We start from the raw sequence: 22120 nt of genomic DNA on the forward strand, positions 1-22120 counted from the left end.
TTAAATATATATATGGAACGGGTAAAAGATGAAGAATAATTTGCAATTTTTGGAAAACATGTAAGGGCATTAAATATCAAAATTATATTAATTATCGGTTGCTCGACATAAAATAAGGAATTAATTTTTTCAACAAACGATTAATATTAAGATTTTGATATCATAAATGATTCAAATTAAATATAAAAGATTGTTTTTCATAATAAAATTTTACATTATATATTTTATATTAATCTATCAATGAATTAAATAATATTTTTAAACGATGTGTGACCAAAATATAATCAAAACGTAACGTTAAATATGATTTTGAAAAAATAGTTGGGTGACCAAAACGAACTAAAATGATAATTGGGTAATTAAATACGTGATTTATTGAATTAATCTCTAATATGATGGCGTGGGAAAGGGGAAAAGTCACGACACTAGAGAGAAACAGAAGACCCTCGGCAAGAGGTTGGGGAAAGGCTGCTGCAACGGTGAGAAGAAGGGGAACCGCGGATGATGCAAGACACAGAGAGGAGTTTACGGTGTTTGTCAACAACGTGAGCAAGGGGACCCATCAAGCAACTCTTAGAGACGTGTTCTCAGAATATGGAGAGGTAGTAGATTATTTCATTGCATATAGGAACCAGAAGAGGGTAGGCAAAAACACAACATTTGCTTTTGTCCGATTCAAAAGATGGATGGACGCTGTCCGAGCTGTTGAAAAAGGTGATAAAAGGAAGTTGGACAACTTTATGATTAGAGTTTTCATGGAGATGAATGCTGAGCGTCATCTCAATAATCCATGAGATAAGAAACAGATGGGTACAGCTAGGGGGCAAACGTCTCGTATGTATGGAGAAAACGAGTAAGCTTAAAGGATACCAGATCGTTTAAGGAAGCACTCTTAGGGGAAAAGAGGGTATGCTTTCTCATGGCAGTTCGGAAAAAGTTGAAGAAGTGATGGGGCTTCCTTTTAATCATGAGGCAATGTTCGTTAATACGGTTGATACAATTCCTCGCAGCCAAAGCGCGAATAATGAACCCAAGAAGAAATCTATCTCTATTCTTAATTCAGATTTGGAATGGAGAAGTTTATGTTTAGTTGGCAAGATTAAAAACATGTTTAATGTTGATTTAATCCAAGAAACTCTCTTTTCGGATGGTATTTTTGCCAAAGTGATTCCATGGCATGAACTCCTAGTAGTGGTGCAATTTTCATGCAAAATGGATATGCTTAATTGCTGGAACAGAAGAGAGGAAATGATGCAACAATGGTTTGATGAATTAGAGCTTCTACAGGAGTTCAACGGGAAGAGAAATAATAATTTGTGGGTAGATTTAAGAGACGTTCCTTTGCAAGTTTGGAACGATAATTTCTTCCATGATTTTTTTAGTAACTAGGGTACGATGATAAAGATTGACGAGGATATCAGCAATCGTAATAGATTCGATGTAGCTCGTATTTTGGTGCAATTACAGAAAGCTTCTGTTATACCGGAGAGAGTTGTTGTTATTGTCAATGGGGTCCCCTCTACTATTCTGATCCGAACAAAAAACTTTTGATGGCGACCAAATATTCATAGACGGTTCTTCTCTGTTTGGCAACCAGGGGGAGGATGATATTCCTGGCCAACATGAAAAGTCAATAGAAGGCGTCATGATGGAGGATAATCAAAAGAAGCAGTTTACATCGGAAGACACATGCCATCTTGTGCACGAAGTTGCAGATGAGGGTCAGCATGCAAAGCACGTTGCTAGAGAGACTGAAAATCCTACTCCTAAGGAAATAGACAACTACGTGTTAGATCTATCTATAAATGGATTTGGGCTCCATTATGTTCCTATTTGTTCGGGGAGTAGGCCTTCCAATGAAGATGAGTGGATTACATGTGAAGACTCGTCTGATTCTACAGGAAATAGGCGATGCAGCTTGGGTCCAAAAACCCCAATTGGAACCAGAATACATCATCTTCCTATCGAAGTAATAGTGAACACGAACAAGCTAATTACTGAAACCAGACTTGACGCAGCAGCAATCTCGGTTCTGCGCCAAGAAGCAGCGAATCGTGATGCACCTACGGACGGGTTCAATAACCCAGTGGATCGTGCTGCATTTATCAGTAAAAAAGTAGAAATACGGAGGAAATGAGCGGTGCAAAATAAAAAAAGAATCGAAATGGGTCAAATCAAATGGATATGTGTAAAGCAACGGAGAAGCCTAATCGAAGTTGGAGCCCAGTGGATGATGAAGCCGCTGCAACTTTAGAAATGGGGAAGCGTTGGGAATTAAATTCGATGCGTCTGATGCAGAGGTGCTAAGATGAATCAAGGAGCTTGAGGGTGATACCAGAATTTAAGTGCGATTGTTCCTAAACTGTGTGTGAATTTACTATGAGTTTATGCCTGTTAACATGGAATGTGCGTGGCATGGGGAAAAAAGAAAAAATTCGTGCAATTAGAAATGTCCTATCAGTCAGTAAGGCAAAAGTTGTGTTATTCAGGAATCCAAAATGTCAGTGTTAAATGAGGGGATTTTGAAATGTATTTTAGGTACCTTTCTTGATGAATATGTAATTGTGCTTGCGGAGGGTACTTCAGGTGGGATAATGGTTCTGTGGAACAAAAATTATTTCAGCATTCTGAACGAGACAGTTAATTTCAGATTCATCGGACTGGAAGAAAAGTTGTTACCAAGTAATCTGAACATTGTGTTATTAAATGTGTATGCACCTAATAGGGCTAGAGAAAGAAAATGATTATTTGATCAGTTACATCTTTATCTGGACAGTGTTGGCCTTCCAGCGATCTTGTTGGCGCCCGAGATCTTGCTGAAGTTTCCAACTCTGAGCCAATCAATTTTGCCGAAGAGCTTGTCTGATCATAATCCGGTAGTTCTCAAAGGACCCAAAGAAACTAGGGGTCCCCGTCCATTTAAATGGTTCTCCCATTGGGCTGACGATCAAGGTTACTCAAATATAGTAAAAAATGTGGCTGAAAAGTGCAAAGAGAACCCTTTCGGGGATTTTTTGTGGGAAGTGAAGAAAACATCTAAGGTTTGGGCTTTAGAAGCGAGGGGCAAGGAGACATAATCTACTGCACAAATTGAGGAAAAAATAAAGAATCTAGAACAGTCAGCGTTGAGTGAAAGGGGCAATGATAGTGTCATGAACGAGATTAAAGTGTTAAAAGTGCAGCTCTGGACTAGATACAATCGAGAAGAGTGCGAATGGCTGCAAAAATGGAGGTAAAATGTTTTAAAGAGGGCGACAAAAATTCTAAATTCTTACTTAACTGCAGCGATAAGGGGGAGGAATAACCACATTGCAGCAATCCGAGTGGGTGATGTGGTGTTGTCTGAGCAGAAACATATATTAGAAGCTTTCATGAACCACTTCCGGTTAAGCTTCAATTCAAGCAAGAATTTACCTGTAAAAGAGTTTGGTCTGCAGTTTAAAAAGTTGGTGTGTGGGTCCATAAGAGCTATTGAAGCTCCGTTCGAGGAGGAGGAAGTTTGGGGTACATTGCGATCAGCTGATGGAACTAGGGCTCCAGGACCAGACGGGTTCAATTTTGATTTTTATAAAAAGTATTGGCAACTCCTGAGAGGTAAAATTTTGGATTTTTTTCAATGACTTCTTTGAAGGGAAGATGATGGACAAATCTTTCAACAAGTCATTTATCGCTCTCATACTGAAGAAGCTTAATCTGGAGAAAGTAGAAGAGTTTAGACCAATATCTCTGGTTAGTAGCTTGTACAAATTGGTAGCTCGTGTTCTATAAAAAATGCTAGCTACTTGCAATAATGAAGTTGTTGGGGAGAGCCAATTTGTGTTCACTGCCGATAAACAAATTGCAAATTGCTCTTTGATTGCAAACGAGCTGATTGAAGATCTGGGGAATCGTAAGCGTGAAGCCTTGGTTTTCAAAGCCGATTTTAGTAAAGCTTACGACTAATTGGATTGGGTTTCTTAGAGCTAATCATGTTGTAGACACTCATTTTCTTAAAAGATAGAACTAACGAGAGTTCATCTCCTAAGATGACTCTTCCATCACCATATCTTTTAAAGCAACAACCACACCAACAAACGTGCAACAACCGAGCAAAGAGTCTAGTTGCATTAGGATTCTATTGTTAATAGAATTCTAAAAATAATTAGTTTTTTTCACTATAAATGCATGTAATTTTCTTCATTTGTAACACGGGATTTACATACAAGATACAGAGGAAAGCACGAAAAAATACAAAGGCAAAACTATTATAAACGATTCGAAAAGGAAATAAAAAGTAGCATCTTTTTTACATTGATTCATTCATTTCTCGTATGTGCATGTTATTTTTTTTTAGATTTGATTTGAATAACCCAAAGCGTGGGTTACACCGATGACCAAAAAGGGGTGGGGTTTCGAAGTTTTGAACCTAGATATATTCCCGAGGCATGTTCATTTTTTAAATATTTAATATTCCCCCTAAGTCAATCTTAATCTTTAATTTACTTTGAAATTTACCCTTTAATTTTACTTTTATATTAATTTTGTCCTATATGTATATAGTTTTAATTATACTTTTTTATTTATTTACTATATTCCTTTTTTATTTATATTATATTATTTATATATATATATATATATATATATATATATATATATATATATATATATATATATATATATATATGTATAGATGTATTTTTTCTCCATTTACTATGTATATATATTTTCTTAATAGTATATTTTATACGTTTATATATATATATTTTCTTAATATTCTATTTTTGTTTTTATTTATTTATATATATATATATTATATTTTTACTTTATTTTATTTTTTTATATTATTTTTTTCTTAATATTATGTATATCTTTATTTTTTATTTGTTTTACTTAGTATTATATATTTATTATTTTTATTTGTTTTAGTAAATACTATTTTATATGTACACATTATTTTTATTCCTTTTTAATTTCTTTTACATTTTTTATTTTTTTACTCCATTAATTTTTTCCTTTTATCTGTGTCTTTGTTTTTTTTTAATATTTTTTATTCATTTTGTTTATTTTTATTATTTTTTACGTGTTTGTTATTTTCCATTTTTTCTTGTTTTATTTATTATTCTCACGTTTGCACACTTGCTATCTTAATTTGATTTTATACTCCGCTACGAATCTAACGTTTTTATCTTTTAAGGGTATTCAAATCAATCAATTGTAAGTAATCTGAATCGGATTTGTTAAATTCTAATTTAAATTTTGAATTTTCGCAACTAAGACAACCGGCAAATTAATTTGTACCGAAAGGGAGGTTCAAGGGTACTAATCATTCCTTGACCGTAACCGACTCCCGAACCTAACACATTTCTAGTAGAAACTCAGATTAGGTAAGATGGTGTCCGACCCACCTAAATTTGTTTTAAAATAGTCGGTGGCGACTCCAATCCACATTTTTCATGTCGAAGCCCAATTCCGGGGCCCAACCGAAAGATGGTTACGACAGCTTGGCGACTCCGCTGGGGACAGGTAAGTGAGTCAGGCCGAAATTAATTTTCGATTGTCTTTTTTTAGCGAAAATTACAAGTTTAAATTTTAATTTATTTATTCAATTCCAATTATTTATCTTTGATTATTTTTTTCAAGTAAATAGTTGTACTGACGTTTTTTCAATGATTTCAGATTTTTGAAAAAATTTCCATCTCTAGCTCTATACTCGAGCTCCGAACCCTTTTAAGTGGGGGTGAAAGCGACACCTTCGTGTGAATTTATTCACCGTGCGGGCCTAGCAAGTAGCCTTCGGGATTCATATACCTTATGTCTTCGTGTGAATTTATTCACCGTGCGGGCATAAGGGAATGTTTCCTCTCGAGTTTAACTTAGTCCACATAAGCTTGTAATGGGCTTAGGACTAAGGGTCTGGTAAGCCCAAGGGGGCACCGGCAAGGAGAACTCGGGTCTCATTTTTTAGAACCTAAATCGGGAGGCTATGGAGAATTAGAGCCCACCCCAAAACCTCATTCCAAACCCTAGGTTGCTTTGTTTCATGCTTTACTTTATGTTAAAAGCATGCGAACTAGACAAATATGCGGTTAGGATTTGTGTGGAATTAGCATGCGGGATAGAGATCATGTCCGGGTAGGAATTAAAGCATGTGGGGTAGATATCATGTGGGGTAGGACCTTTTATTTTCATTATTATTATCTTTACCTTACTAACTCTTTTCAATTTTTCTCTCTTTTATTTTATTTCCATCATCTGCATCATTCAAAAGAGGTGTAGATCCACAAAAAAAAAAATATGTTCGTTAACCATAAATAATTTGCATTAATGGACAAAGGGGTTGTAATACAAGAGATGAAAAACGCAGGGGTCATACTATGGTCAGGAAGACTCAGAAAGAAAATGAGGACAATTTGCAAGACAATTATGTGTCACATTCAATAAAGAAGACATGGTGCCCACAATTAAGTACATCAAAAGTTAACTTTTCAAAAAATGGGTTGACAAAGGTGACAGGGACAAGACGAGAAAAAAGTTACTGACCTCGAGAGTCCATTCAAAGACAACAAGAACAAGATGGCAAGTCACTGTCGACAAATTCAAGAAACAAGCAAATGAACTTCGGATAATCCCTTTGATGGAGGATTTCAATAGAATTTCCGATTCAACAAAGGATGAAAGCCAGAGATGCAGTCATTCAACACTTTTTGGGAATCAGTACAAAAAAACAACTCAACATTTTCACGGTTCATCCAGAGAGGCCAGAGTGGTTCAAGAGGTTATTCAACCGGTGAAAGACGAAGGCAAATGACATGTTTTTGGATCAATGCCTCGAACATTTCCTACATTTTTGCATTTTGCATTTTGCATCTACATTTTATTTTTAAGCATTTTCATGAACATGAAATTTCTTCATGGAGGATTCGATGAAGTGGTTTTAACCACATGACACCACATGGAAGCAAGATTATAACATCAAAAAAAATTGAAATCAGTACAGTGGGAGCCCGATCAATTGGTTATATGACTAAGCTTGTCATGATGATCTGAGAAAAGAGTCCACATATCCTGAGGGCTACGATGTTGAAGCTGTTTGCAGTTGCCACATAGGATGCTCCAAATATTCCTATGAGAACTATAAGGCGTTGAAGCGCAAGATCTAAAACCTGATAGATTCAGGGGCATGGACAGCTGAAGAAGGGGGAATTGCATATACCATTTGCACCTAGAGGATTGTTTTGTTTGAACACGTCTGTGATCTTTTGCTTAATCTTTTAAACGATTGAATTTATGCTACTTTCTAAGGTGGAGCAATTGAACAAATTTTAATCTTTAGTTCTTCGAATATTAAATGAATTAAGGATTCTTTTAATTCTTCAAGAATTATAGATTTTTGACATATGGCAAGATTAGACCTTTCTTATTATGTCTCAAACCCCAAAATAAAATACCTTGGTTATTACCAAAAATATCAAAATTTTGACATTACCTCCCTTTGAAATTTTTGAACATTGCCTTTTATCTTTTTGATACACCCATACCATTCTTTGAGTCAAATAAAGTCACACCATTGTCTTTTTAGACTCAAAATTGACATTTTTACACCATTAAAACCCAAGGCATTGAGTTGTTCATTTGAACATGAGTATTTTTCTAACTTGAGGCATTTCGCAGATAGCCTGAACATTGAGACATATGGGGAGCAAAAAAAATCATTCGAAATAGTTCTATCACGCATTAACTACATTGTTTTCATGTGAATAAAATTAATCCTGAAAATCTATCCCCCTGGGATACCTCTTCTATGAAGACTTCCATGTATGAAATGATGAACGTCTTTCTTTCTTTATCCCTTCACAACAGGAGAAAAAATATATCCCTTGTGTCCTCTTTTGAGCCTACAATATTTTTTCTTCTGATTCAACCCTAACCAAGGATCACCCTCTACACTGGGGGGGCAATGTGGAAGAAATCTGCTCACATGAGTGAAGACATCAATCCAAAGGTGTACTAAATGTCAAGTGCGAAGATCCAATCAAGAACAAAAAAGAAAAGAAGTAAAAAAAAAACAAAAGAAAAAAAGAAATAACAAAAAGAAAAAAGAAAAAGGTACAAGAAACACATACAAAGATCCCCTAAAGACAAATGGCAAATCAAGCTTCAAATTATGAGATTGATCAAGCACAATCATTTACGAATCACTGAATCACTTCACTCGAAGATTATAGAAAATCAAGAGAAACACATATGAGCAGATTCAAATTGAGCAAGACAAGATTGAAGGCATCATAATGAATTGATCCTTGGTTCAATACCCTAAAACACTTGTTTGGGCCTATTTATCCTTTTCTTTCATAACCATGAACCCTGGCCTACGTTACGTGCCTTAAAAGTCCCTTCTAATCATACATTGATTTCTGAAAAGAAAAGAATATCTTCAGATTTCATCCCGCCCATCAGGATTAATCTTTGTTTGCAAAAAAAAAAACAGTGTAATTAATGTATGATAGAGAAAAATAACAAAGGGGGTTCAAGACGTAAATTAAGAATGACGTCTTGAAACCAAAGGAGGATTCAAGTTAAAAACCTGAAAAGGTGGCTCGAATACGAAAATTGGGCAGCTGAGGCGATCGCACAATCCGAGCATGACCATGAAAGTTGGAAGTCGGAGAACACTTCCAATAGAGGAGCATACAAGGTACCCCATCAAACCTTTGAGCATCAAATAAACAAAAAAATGCCAAACCTTTGACCAAACACAATAACCTGAGACTTTTAATCCTTTGATATCCAATGAACTCTAGTTTTATGATTCGTCTCAATTGTAAAACCATGAAAGGGGCAATATTTTTAAAACTTCTGATTAAACATTTTTCGAAACTCTTTTAATTGATATTTTCAGAACTTTGAAAATAAAAGAGAAATATTTTTTCAAACAAGACAATCTCTCTAGAGTGAATCTTGATAAATGACATGTGGAACAATATGGGCACTTTTAATGTTGGGGCATTTTTGGAGATTCAAAATTGAATATTAGGGCATCTCCGGGGATTCAAAATCCTGATGCGAATGATCAGATCTTCCGAAGGCTTTTCCTCCGCATGTAGGAACCAGCAGGCAAAAAATGAGATTCTGTCCAAGGAAAAAAACAAGAACTCATTCATTATGCATACATTTTAGAGCATCATATTTATCATTTTTTCACATACATAAGTTTTGCAGCTTTAGAGTCAAGTTTCAACTTTAAGGCGAAAGATACTTGATTCAAAAGAGTTTGTAAAAATCGATGGTGGTTGCTTAACTCAGCAGCAATAAGTCACACTTCAACCAACTTGACAGATTGAAAGATCGACATTCATCTTCAGATTCAACATTTCCAATATAAATTTTGTCTCGCTTGAGACAACCTCATTTAATACAGATGATTATCTCACTTGAGATTGCTTTTCTTAAAATAGACTTTGTCTCACTCGAAAGAAGGCATTTCATTTCACTCAAGATTGTTTTTAAAAAGAAGATTTTATCTCGCTTGAGATAGTTTCCCTTAAAACAAAATATTGTCTCCCTTGAGACAGTTTCTCTTGAAACATAAACATTGAAAACATTTCCCTTGAAACGAATTTTGTCTCTCTTGAGATAGTTTCCCTTGTAACAAAATTTTGTCTCCCTTGAGACAGTTTCTCTTGAAACATAAACATTGAAAACATTTCCCTTGAAATAAATTTTGTCTCTCTTGAGACAGTTTCTCTTGAAACAAATTTTGTCTCTCTTGAGACAGTTTCCCTTGAAACAAAATATTTGAATATGTTTTATTTGAAACAAATTTTGTCTCCCTTAAGACAATTTCTTTTGGAACTAAGTTTTGTCTCTCTTGAGACAGTTTCTCTTGAAACAAATTTCGTCTCTCTTGAGACAGTTTCCCTTGAAACAAAATCTTTGAATTTATTTCCCCTAAAACAAATTTTGTCTCCCTTTAGACAGTTTCTCTTGAAACACAAAATCTTTAAATTTATTTCCCTTAAAACAAAATTTTGTTTCCCTTGAGACCATTTTCATGAAACAACAGATATCTTTGAGATCGTTTCTCTTGAAATGAATTTTATCTCTTTCGAGACAACTTCTCTTGAAGCATCATCTGAACCGTTATACTCAGCTCAGACACATACTTGAGATGGTCGAGAAGCATTTATCAAATCAAAAATAGAATGTGCACATCAGATTTGAATATTTGAAGAATTCAAGATCAGGAATCAGAACTTGAAGATTCAAGAATCAAGATTCCAGATAGGCAACTAGAGATCGAAATTTCTCTTCAGAGCCCCAAGATAATATATGTTTATAACATCACATATATGCATAACTTTTTCAGGTTTTAGTTAGAGTCAATTTCAATTTCATGATGAAGGATATTGAACTCAAAGCGACACGACTGGCTCGAGAGTAGATTTCAACTTCACGACGAAGGATATCTAACTCGAAGCCAAACTTCACAATAAATGGGGGAATCCACAGTTTCAACTTCACGGCGAAGGGAATCGTGTCCACTCGTAACATACAATACTTGGATTTCAACTTCACGACGAAGGATATTCAAGTCAAAGCTCAACTTCACGACGAAGGGGCCATCCACGATTTCAATTCCACGACGAAAGATATCGTGCCACTCGAGACAACACAAGTTCAACTTCACAACGAAAGGACGGCTGGTTGTCAACAAACAATTTCCCAGTTTCAGAACCAATTTCAACTTCACAGCGAAGGATATTGGATTCGAGACAACACAAGTTCAACTTCACAATGAAGGGACGGTTGGTTGTCAACAAACAACTTCCCAATTTCAGAGCCAATTTCAACTTCACAGCGAAGGATATTGGACTCAAGACAGCACAAGCTCAACTTCACAGCGAAGGGGCGGCTGACTGTCAACAAACAACTTCTTAATTTTAGGGTCAATTTCAATTTCACAATGAAGGATATTAGACTCGAGATAGCACAAGCTCAACTTCACAGTGAAGGGGCGGCTGACTGTCAACAAACAATTTCCATAGCTAATTTCAACTTCACGATAGAGGATATTGGACTTGGAACAATACTACCTACTTGGATTTCAACTTCACGATGAAGGATATCCAATTACCAGGCTCAACTTCACGACGAAGGTGCCATTCACAGTTTCAACTTCACGACGAAGAGAATCGTGCACACAAGCAACATCCATCTCTAGATTGGATTTCAACTTCATGACGAAGGATATCCAACTCAAATAAGGGTTATCGGTCAACAAAGACCTTCGAGTTCGACTACGCTCGGCTCCAGGGAACATCATTTACAACATAGCTCAAGGCAAGAAGGGCTATCTGTCAATAAAATTATCGAGTTAGATTCTGTTCAGCTCGATAACACCTCAATCACACTATTGTCCGGTTGTAATCGAGGTTTTCAAGCCGAGAAGAAGATCTGGGTTAGACGTGTCTTAGTAGCAAGAAGCCTTTTTTCCATCAGCATAACTTAAGTCGAGAAAAGCTATCTGTCAGCGAAGACTTTTCGAGTTCATTTTCATTCAGCTCGAGAGTATATCAAGCACAATGTGGAGTCAAGGGATTACTTTCCAGTCGAATTTTTAGCCAAGGTCTTTAAACCGAGAAGAAGACCAAAGTGGACTACAACGAGAAGCCACATTCTGATTCAAATCATTTCAAGATGGACTCGACTTCGCGACGGAGGAGCCATTCGTAACTCAATTCGACAGGGAGATATTCTTCAACTCCACTGAATGAAAATTTGTGTCTTTTTATCTTTGTCCTATTTTTTGTTCCATGAAAAAGGACAAAGAGGGGCACCTGTAGACACCCATTTTCTTAAAAGATAGAACTAGCAAGAGTTCATCTCCTAAGAGAACTCTTCCACCACCATATCTTTTAAAGCAACAACCACAACAACAAACGTGCAACAACCAAGCAAGGAGTCTAGTTGCATTAGAATTCTATTGTTAATAGGATTCTAAAAATAGTTAGTTTTTTTTTCACTATAAATACATGTAATCCTCCCCATTTGTAACATGAGATTTACATACAAGATACAGAGGAAAGCACAAAAAAATAAAAAGGTAAATCTATTGTAAATGATTCGAAAAGGAAATAAAAGGTATAATCTTTTTTTACATTGATTCGTTTATTTCTCGCATGTGCATGTTATTTTTCTTGAGATTTGGTTTGAATAACCCAAAGCGTGGGTTACGCCGATGACCAAAAAGGGGTAGGGTTTTGAAATTTCGAACCTAGATCTACTCTCAAGGCATGTTCATTTTTTAAGTATTTAATATTTCCCCTAAGTCAATCTTAATCTTTAATTTACCTTGAAATTTACCCTTTAATTTTACTTTTATATTAATTTCGTTCCATATATATATATTTTTAATTATACTTTTTTATTTATTTACTATATTCCTTTTTTATTTATATTATATTTATTATATATATCATATATCATTATATATATAGATGTATTAATTTTTCTCCATTTACTATGTATATATATTTTTCTTAATATTATATTTTACACGTTTTTATATATATATTTTTCTTAATATTCTATTTTTGTTTTTATTTATTTATATATATTATATTTTTACTTTATTTTTTTTCTTAATATCATATATATCTTTATTTTTTATTTGTTTCACTTAGTATTATATATTTATTATTTTTATTTGTTTTAGTAAATACTACTTTATATGTACACGTTATTTTTATTCCTTTTTAATTTCTTTTACCTTTTTTATTTTTTTACTCCATTAATTTTTCCCTTTATATGTGTGTTTTTTTAACATTTTATTCATTTTGTTTATTTTTATTATTTTTTACGTGTTTTATTATTTTCCATTTTTATTGTTTTATTTATTATTCTCACGTTTGCACACTTGCTATCCTAATTTGATTTTATACTCCGCTACGAATCTAACGTTTTTATCTTTTAAGGGTATTCAAATCAATCAATTGTAAGTAATTTAAATCGGATCTGTTAAAGTTTAATTTAAATTTCAAATTTTTGCAACTAAGACAACCAGCAAATTAATTGGTACCGAAAGGGTGGTTCAAGGGTGCTAATCCTTCCTTGACCGTAACCGACTCTCGAACCCGACACATTTATGGTAAAAATGCAGATCAGGTAAGATGGTGTCTGACCCACCTAAATTCGTTTTAAAATGGTCGGTGGCGACTCCAATCCACATTTTCAAGTCGAATCCCAATTCCGGGGCCTAACCGAAAGACGGTTACGACACATGTAATTAATGAGGTTCGGTAGAAGATGGAGGCGATGAATTATCATGTGTGTTTCGACATCATCAATCTCTTCTCTGGTGAATGGCTCATCTTCCGAGAGCTTTAACACTAAGAGAGGCTTGAGACAGGGGTGCCCTTTATCTCCCTTTCTTTTTAATCTAGTAGGGGAGGCCCTAAGAAACATGTTCACAAAAGCAATTGCCAGTGGTGCGTTTAGTGGTGTTTCATTGGGCTTTTCAGACATTCGGATATCACACTTACAGTTTTCGGATGACCTAATATTTTTTTCGGATGACATCCTCAACTCATTAAAAGACATAAAGAGAATCTTAAGATTATTTGAAGTTGTATCAGGTCTAAAACTCAACATGACAAAATCCAAGTTGTATGGGTTCTGCATGGATAAGGGTACATTGGGAGAGTGGGTTGATCAAGTGAAGTGTGATTGGGATCATTTTCTGACTACTTATTTGGGGCTACCGCTAGAACAAAATAGGAACTCTTCGGAGATGTGGAAGCCTATGGTGGAGAAAGTTCGGTCGAGGCTTAAGGGATGAAAAGGGAAATTAGTCTCATTCAGAGGGCGTATCACCCTTATAAAATCTGTTTTATCTAACATGCCAATGTACTTTTTATCTCTTTTTTAGCTTCGGACATTAGTGGCCTCAGACTTGAATAAATAAATTGCAAATTTTTCGTGGGGTTCAAGTTCTGGGAGATCGATTCACTAGGTGAGATGGGAGTCAATTTGCAGCCCAAGATCATGCGGTGGTCTTGGTTTCTTTGACATGAAAGTAAGAAATCGATCCTTATTAAACAAGTGGATTTGGAGGTATGGAACTGAAACGAGCTGCCTATGGAGAAAATTTATTGATGACAAATACAGATACGACATTTTCCCCTTATTCTGGGGCTTAGACAATATAATAGAAAATCGTGGGTGTGGAAAAACATCACTTTACCTCTAAATTCAGTGGATGATAGTTACTCGAAAGATTTAAGGTGTGTTGTGGGAGATGGAAAGAAAATGGAGTTCTGGGAGGACTATTGGACAGACGTTCCATCTATGAAATTAGTTTTCCCTTGCATATTTGTTGTCACTATTAAAAAATCAGTAAAAGTATGTGAATTCGGCAGGAAAATAAATTGTTTATGGCACTGGGATATATCGACTAGGAGAACACTTTTTGACGGGGAACTAAACATTTGAGATGCGTTTTTAGAAACCTTCAATAATGCAATAAAGGGAGTGTGTGAGGTTGATCTATTGACATGAAACGATTCACCTCATGGTTTTTATAAGCCAAAAATCTACTGTGAAAACGTTGCATGTGAAAGAAAAATTAAAGATGTATGGAAGTTGGTATGGGTAAATTTGGTTTCACCCAAGATGGAGGCATTTGTTTCGAAAGCAGTTCTAAATAGAGTGCCAACATTACTAAATGTATCCAAGAGATGTGTCTCAAATTTAGAATCATGCCTTTGTGTGTTATGCCATGAACAACACGAATCCACATACCATTTGTTATACCAATGCAATTTTTCTTGGAGACTATGGCAGAAGTGTTGCTCAATATGGAAGGTAAAATTTATCTGCCCTGGAAATGTAAAGGGTTTTCTAGTGTCTTGGGACGAACAACCAATCAAACGACCATTTAAGCATGCTTGGAAGTTAGTTTTTCTTTGGGATTGTGTGGAGTATTTGGATTTTTAGGAATGGGGTTCTATTCAACAAGAAACCAGGCTGTGAGAACCATATATTTGAGATGTCGTGCTTAAGAATTGGTCACTAGAGTAATAGCAAATGGTCCAAATTGTTTCCATATGTGAATGGATTTTCAAGAGTTTTTTCAACTTTGAACTAAATTGGATTTAAAAGATTTTGTGGTAGCAATGAGTCTGGTGCATCATTCATATGTATTGTGCTTATGGCAAGGTGCATGTACTCACTGTTTGTGTTGATTGTAGGAAATTAAACTTGTACAACTAATGTGATTGTTGAGGATTCTATTGTGTGATGTACTGTTATAAGTCTAGTGTTTTGTGGATCGGGGTAAATCCATTTCGGAGTTTTCGTTGATGTTGCAAGGGAGTGATGTTGGCTTTATCTTAGCTCTCGTTTTGCCATGGTCTTCGATGCTTGTATTTCCTTGTGCTTGAATCTGGTGCAGCGTTCATTGGCCTTTGATGCTGATTGTTGTTGATTTTTGCCTTTGATGGTTGTTTCCTCCTTAGTGCTATCACTTTGGAGCTACTTTCTGCCGATGCCATGTTGGCTGCATTGTTTTGTGGGTGAAATCAAGGTTCAGATTTTGGTTTGCTGCATGCTGTGCCGGTGAGTGAGTGTGAATGGTTTTCGGTTCATTGTCATGGTTTGTTTTTGGGGTTTCGCCTCAAGTACAGTTTAATGAGGCTGGCCTATCTGATTGTATCTATGTAAACTATATGTGAATGGTGCAAACTTTTGACAACTCTTGGTGAACTCTTTTTTTTAACGTCAAGCTTTAGGGATGTTTTGTATTGTTGTTCATTTACATATAATGGAATACAAAAACTTTTTTTCAAAAAAAACGTGGTTTATCTTAATTTGTATTTATGTTATTGCATTCACATCGTGGAATTATTCCACATCCAAAATTACTGATATAAAATAGAAATTATGTAGTATGTGATTTAGATATTTGAAGATATAAGAAAAAAATTAAACGAGTATAATATTTATAACACTTAAGAAAATTTTAAACTTTATCTATTATTCAATCAATATTAGTTAACTATTTGAGAAACAAATGGGCACATTGTTAAATCAACTGATCAGATCCTAGATGCAATTTTCATGACACACCTATTATAGACTTGAGAACCTCCAGTAAAAATGTGACTAGTATAATATTTAGACTGTGAAGAATAAATTCAGATTAAGTTGTGACAGTTTCTTCCCAAACCATGAATAAGCTCAACGCAACACTACTTAGAAATATCGTAATCCAATAAGATCACATTCATAACACTTTCTTCCAAACCATATTAATCTTTTTGATGCATTATTCTATGATTTTATATAAACCTGATCAAAAAGTTTAAAGATAGATGTATAATTAAAATTAAATGATCTTGAAATCGAGTTCTGATTTTTCTCTTTGTTCTTTTTGCAATCGAGTTCCCGAAACTATAAATCATGTTTTGTGTCACTGCGAATGTGTCTGGAAGGTATGGCAACGCTGGTGTTCTGTGTGGAATATTAAATTTGTGTTTCCTTGCAAGGTCAAGGACTTGCTGCAGGTTTGGGTTACCCAGAAAATTAAATGGAAATTTCGTCATCTTTGGAAGCTCGGGATTTTCGGTCTGATCTGAAATATTTGGTTGTGTAGAAATAAAATCAGGTTTCAAGGAAGTTCTTTCACGACTGATCAGATGCTCTATTTAGTCATGGTTCAGATAGGTGTTTGGGCTAAGTCGATCTGGCCATCGTTGATTCAGAGCGTTCAAGATTTTGTATGTTGCCCTCAATCCCTAGTGATCGGAAGTTGTTGAGTCTGCTGAGATTAATTGTTCAGTTCGTAGTTGTCAATTCTCTTCTTTTATTATTTAATTTCTGTTATTTGGTGGTTCGTAGGAGTGCAGATCCTGTCTATCTGCTCCTTGCTCCAGCTTCCGGTTTCCAGTCGTTGTGGGAGTGGTTTCTCAATCTGAGTTTGGCTCTTGTTTGGGACAGAGTTGCGTTGCTGTTCGGGTATTGGTTTTCCTGTATGTTTTCCCTGTTAGTAGCTTATCGTGGTTTCTCATGATTTCTGATGCAACTGTTGGCGAGAGTTTCCCCATTGGTGGCTGCTATTCTTCTGCATGTTGCTTTGTATCCTGTAATCTTTGATTGGTTACTGTGTTAGCGTTACTGATCAAAGGTTAATTAGAAGAACGTAGCTGGGTGTGTTCTATGCATGGATGTGTATTGGTCATTTCTTGTAGTCCAATCTGGGGGCTGTGTGTAGCTAATTATTTGAATTTACTTTCGGACTGTATTAGTAGCGTGGTTTTCGGCTTGTGATTTGTTATAATAGGGCTCTTGTTTGTACCTTCTTTCCACCCCTAGGTTCACTATTTTTTCTCCACTTAGGTTTAGAGGGGATTTTTTAACGAGGTCTTAGGAGTGGTGTACTTTGAATCTTAATACAAAGTAACCATTTTTCAAAAAAGAAAAAGATTAAACGTGTGTAATATTTGTAATATTGAAGAGAATATTAAATTTTGGTTAATTTCATTTGAGAAATAAATGGGCACAATATTAAGTCAAATAATCATATCTTTGATGCAATTTTCGTGACACACCTATTCCATACTTGAGGACCTCTAATAGAAATGTGGGTAGCATAATATCTAAATTGTGAAGAATAAAATCAGATTAAGCCGTCGTGACAGTTTCTTCCCAATTCATGAATAAGTTCAACGCAACATTGCTTAGAAATATCATGATCAAATAAGATCTGATTCACAAAATTTTTCCCACATACGAAACTCATATTTTTGGTGCATTCTTCTATGGTCTTATAGAAATTTGATTCTGGATTTCGAGGGATTGTAAACTCTAATCCCGGTGTAATTACAATAGAAGTTATGGTCATCAGTGGGAGAAAAGCAATTAGAATGAATAACTTGTTGAGTTTAGCCATAGTGCCCTGGGGTTTGTTTGACAATTTGATACCAAAAGATATCGATTGACATAAAATTTTGATGTCCAAATTTGAGAATTCTTTATACTAGATTGTTTAATTTAATGATCCAACCAAACGTCTTTACATGTTCTTAATTGTTTTTATGGGTTTAGTAACTTCACAATTTATGACTATTCATTGACATTTGTTTTTTTTTTTTCTAAAGCTTTGGAGAAGCATCGATAATGAATTTGGAAGAACGAAAATGATTACCATGCGTGGAAAAAGATATACACTGCTCAGGAGGTTGAGGTATTTATTTAAGATGCTTGGTTTATGCAAAAGTTTATCTAATTTTGTTCATCTTATTCCAAAATGATATTTAATAATAATATTTTTAATTAAATATTAATATATAATATTATTTTTAATTTAAATTATAAATAAATTACAAAGCCAGATCAAACTTGATTAATTTACAAGGGTACCACAATAAAGGAAGTATTATTCAATATATAAATAAATAAAAGGTTGATACCAAAATAAAGGAAACAATAAGAAATATACATGAACAGATATGTTAATTCTGAAATTAAAATAAAAAGGACAATTTACAAGACATGCAAGAATAAATAAATAAGAAATATTTAATGTATAAATAAATGTATCATAAATATAAAGAAAAAATAACTTAAAATAAAAAAAAATTAGAATGTTAACCTAAAGAATGGAACAAAAATAAGTTAGAGTGAATTTATAAAAAATCCAAAAATAGATCAAATATAATTAATAATGAAAAATAAAAAAAATCAAATAAAGGAAAGTGGCGACAGTTAAAAAATGGAAAATTAAATAATATATATATTAAGAATAAACAAGAATCACAAATAGAAACTAAAGATAAATGGTAAATTAAATTAAAAATTAAAAAAATATGAAAGAAAAAAAAATATAAGGAATACATTCATAATTATCTCATTCCCATATGAATACGCACAGATCTTATAAGAATTAAGATCGGATCCTCGGGTCATTTAATCAAATACAAAATTTTAAGTAAAAAAATATTGATTCCTTTTATTTCTTTCAAATTTTGGATAAATAAAAGAAGATAAAAAAATAAAAACTTTTCATTCAAAATCCATCATCAAGTTTCATTGAGAAACTTTAATAAAGGCTTGATCTATAAAGATTAATTGAAAGTTTTTTCTTTATTCATTGGTTCTCTAATTCGATGGGATTTTCAACAAAAATAAGACTGAAATTAACCAAAACAAACATAAGGAAAAAATATTAAAAAAAATAAAATTTACCTAGAAATAAATGTTATCTTTTTTGCTATTGTTTCTTGAATTACAATACTTTTTGGTGGCTCTCTCTCTGTCTATTTTATCTCTTTTTTCCCTCTCCCTTTTTACATAATATGAGTGCATATTTATAGGACTCCAAAAAATCATAAAAACATAGTATCTTTTTATTAATGCTAGATACAAAAATTAAAGAAAATAAATCATATATTACCCTAAATAAATAAAGAAAATTCTAAAGTTTAATTTAATTACAAATAATCAATAAAATAATTGAAAATTCGTAATAAATTAAAATTTCCATATTAACCCGTATTCAATTTTCTGCACGCGTTGTGTTCGCTAAAATAAACATATCTTGAGTTCTCGATGTCCTATTGAGGCATTTTAAAATGCGTTAGAAACCTAACTAAAAGATGATCATGTTCAAAGAAGAATATTCACTTGGAAATGCCTAGATATTGTCTAATATTTTTTGGAAGTCGACTAATGCCTCATGCTTCAAAATCAGCTTAAATAAAAAATATTTGAGCCTTTAGAAAAAAGGTAGGTCTGACCAAAATTGGGTATTACAACTACCCCTCTTTGCTCATTTGTGTGTAACAGGAATAGAACAAAGAAAAAGATGACTAAGTTTGTCCAGTTGAGATGACTTATCTACTTTGTCATAATTTATCTACACTTGGTTGATTTTCTTCCTCGTATCTTCATGAAGGTCAAATTTGAAAAACTTGGTTGATCTACTTTCTCATCTCTTAGTGAAGGTCAAATCTTAAAAAAATTTGGTTGATCTGCTTTCTCATCTCTTAGTGAAGGTCAAATCTTAAAAAAAACTTGGATGATCTACTTTCACATCTCTTTGTGAAGGTCAAATCTAAAAAACTTATTTGATTTACTTCTTCATCTCTTCGTGAAGGTCAAATATGAAACATAACTTAGTTGATTTACTTCCTCATCATTTCATGAAGGTTGAATCTAAAAAAATTGGTTGATTTGCTTCCTCTTCTCTTCGTGAAGAACAAATCTAAAAAAGTTGGTTGATCTACTTTCTCATCTCTTCGTGAATGTCAAATCTTAAAAAAAATTTGGTTGATTTGTTTCCTCATCTCTTTTTAAATGTCAAATATAAAAAACTTGTTTGATTTACTTCCTCATCTCTTTGTGAAGGTCAAATATGAAAAAGTTGATTGATTTTCCTTCTCATCTTTTCACGAAGGTCAAATTTAAAAAAAAATGGTTGATATGTTTCATCATCTCTTTGTGAAGATCAAATCTATAAATTTCGTTGATTTACTTCCTCGTCTCTTTTTGAAAGCCAAATCTAATTTTTTGTTTTGATGATTTCCTTCGTCATCTCTTCGTGAGGATTAAATCTAGAAACCTTGATGATCTACTCCACCATCTCTTTGTGGAGATCAAGTGTGAGAACTTAGACGATTTTCTCCACCATGTCATTGTGGAGATCAGATTCGAAAACCTTGATAACCTGACTTCACCAAGTCTTCGTGGAGATCAAATTAGGATCAAATCTGGAAAACTGATGATTTGCTCCATCATCTTTTCATAGAGATTAAATTTGGAAATATGGTGATTATTTCCACTATGTTTTTCTTGAATGATGAATCTAGAAAGGTTGATGACTTGCTCAATCGTCTCTTCGTGGAGATCAAAACTGGAAAGATGGTGATTCAATCCATTGTATTTTTGTGAAAGATGAATTTGAGAAAGTTGTTGACTTGCTTCACTATCTCTCCACGAAGATAAAAAATGATGATTCACTTCATTGTCTCTTCATGAAGGATGAATTTGACTATTTTTGAACCCCTTTACTTTAGAAGTCTTGAAATATTCATTTGTTTATGCATGCTATCTGTCGACACCATTTTTTGTCCAGTCAGGGAAATACCGATATCGACTCGGGGGTTTTCTCTTTTGAAAAGAATTTCAAAATATGAGGAGTCGCCACCAATCATTTAAGGTGCGATTGGGACACCGTAAAAACTGGCTGATTTTAATAATTTTTTTTATCAAAATACTGAGTTTTAAGGTCTACAAAAATCTAGAAATCGAGTTCGGGAGTTAGTTACGTGTGGGGAAGGATTATCACCCCCACAAACGCCCAAAAATTGGTACCTAGTTGATTACCCTATGATTGAAATTGAAAATTTTGAGTTCGATATTTATTTAATTTGAAATTATTATAGATGCAAAGCTGAAAATGATATGCGTTTATTGAGACCGATAACATTTGCTCCCAAGCGTAAAATGCGGGAGATCAACTATTTTGCTAATAACCGAATATTACCTCGTTTTTAGAAAATCATGATGCGGTTTTCAAAAGGATGTTGACTTATTTTGGGAATCACTAGTAGTCACCCCCTAAGCATGATTGCGGGAGATATACTATGAATTCCCTAATAAGTGAACATTGCCTTAGGGTTAAAAATAAAATGTGATCAAACAAATTTTATTTATCATAATTAAACTAAAAGTAAATTAAGACTTTTTTTTAGCTTTAAGTGTCAAATTATGAAAGTTAAAGGACCTAAAAGCTCAAACCTAGAAGTGTAGGTTCTAATATTAACGCTATTTGATTTTTAAACCGATTATTGAATAACCGAGGTGGTATTGAGCATTTACATGATGGTCGAATCGGATTATTCCCTAAATTAGGGGGACTATATTAAAATCTATCTAAAAGTGGAGGATCTATTTAACCTATTTAATTATGCCAAAATTAAAATATTAATCGAAGTTCGAGGGACTAAGAAGGTCAAAGAACTAAAATACCTGGCTCTAAGAGACTAAAAGTTTAAGGACCTAAATTGATAATTTTTAAAGTTAGGGGGCTAATTTAAAACCTAATTATTATCTAAATTATTAAAATTAAAGCTTTTTAGAAAAT

General features: G+C 33.9%; 2 protein-coding genes across 2 annotated transcripts; both read left to right on the forward strand.

Annotated features, from left to right (window-relative positions):
• The first annotated feature begins 395 nt into the window (after positions 1-395).
• On the forward strand, positions 396-794 carry LOC120216480 (transformer-2 protein homolog beta-like). Its single transcript, XM_039213895.1, has one exon. The coding sequence runs from the start codon at positions 396-398 to the stop codon at positions 792-794; it is 399 nt and encodes a 132-aa protein (XP_039069826.1).
• Positions 795-13441: 12647 nt separating this feature from the next.
• LOC120216489 lies at positions 13442-17130 on the forward strand. The gene is made up of 2 exons (XM_039213899.1): positions 13442-13792; positions 16876-17130. The coding sequence occupies exons 1-2, from the start codon at positions 13442-13444 to the stop codon at positions 17128-17130; spliced, it is 606 nt and encodes a 201-aa protein (XP_039069830.1).
• The last annotated feature ends 4990 nt before the right edge of the window (positions 17131-22120 follow it).

The sequence above is a fragment of the Hibiscus syriacus genome, unplaced genomic scaffold, assembly GCF_006381635.1.
Source record: "Hibiscus syriacus cultivar Baekdansim isolate YM2019G1 unplaced genomic scaffold, ASM638163v2 tig00000765_pilon, whole genome shotgun sequence".
NCBI classification, from domain to species: Eukaryota; Viridiplantae; Streptophyta; class Magnoliopsida; order Malvales; family Malvaceae; genus Hibiscus; species Hibiscus syriacus.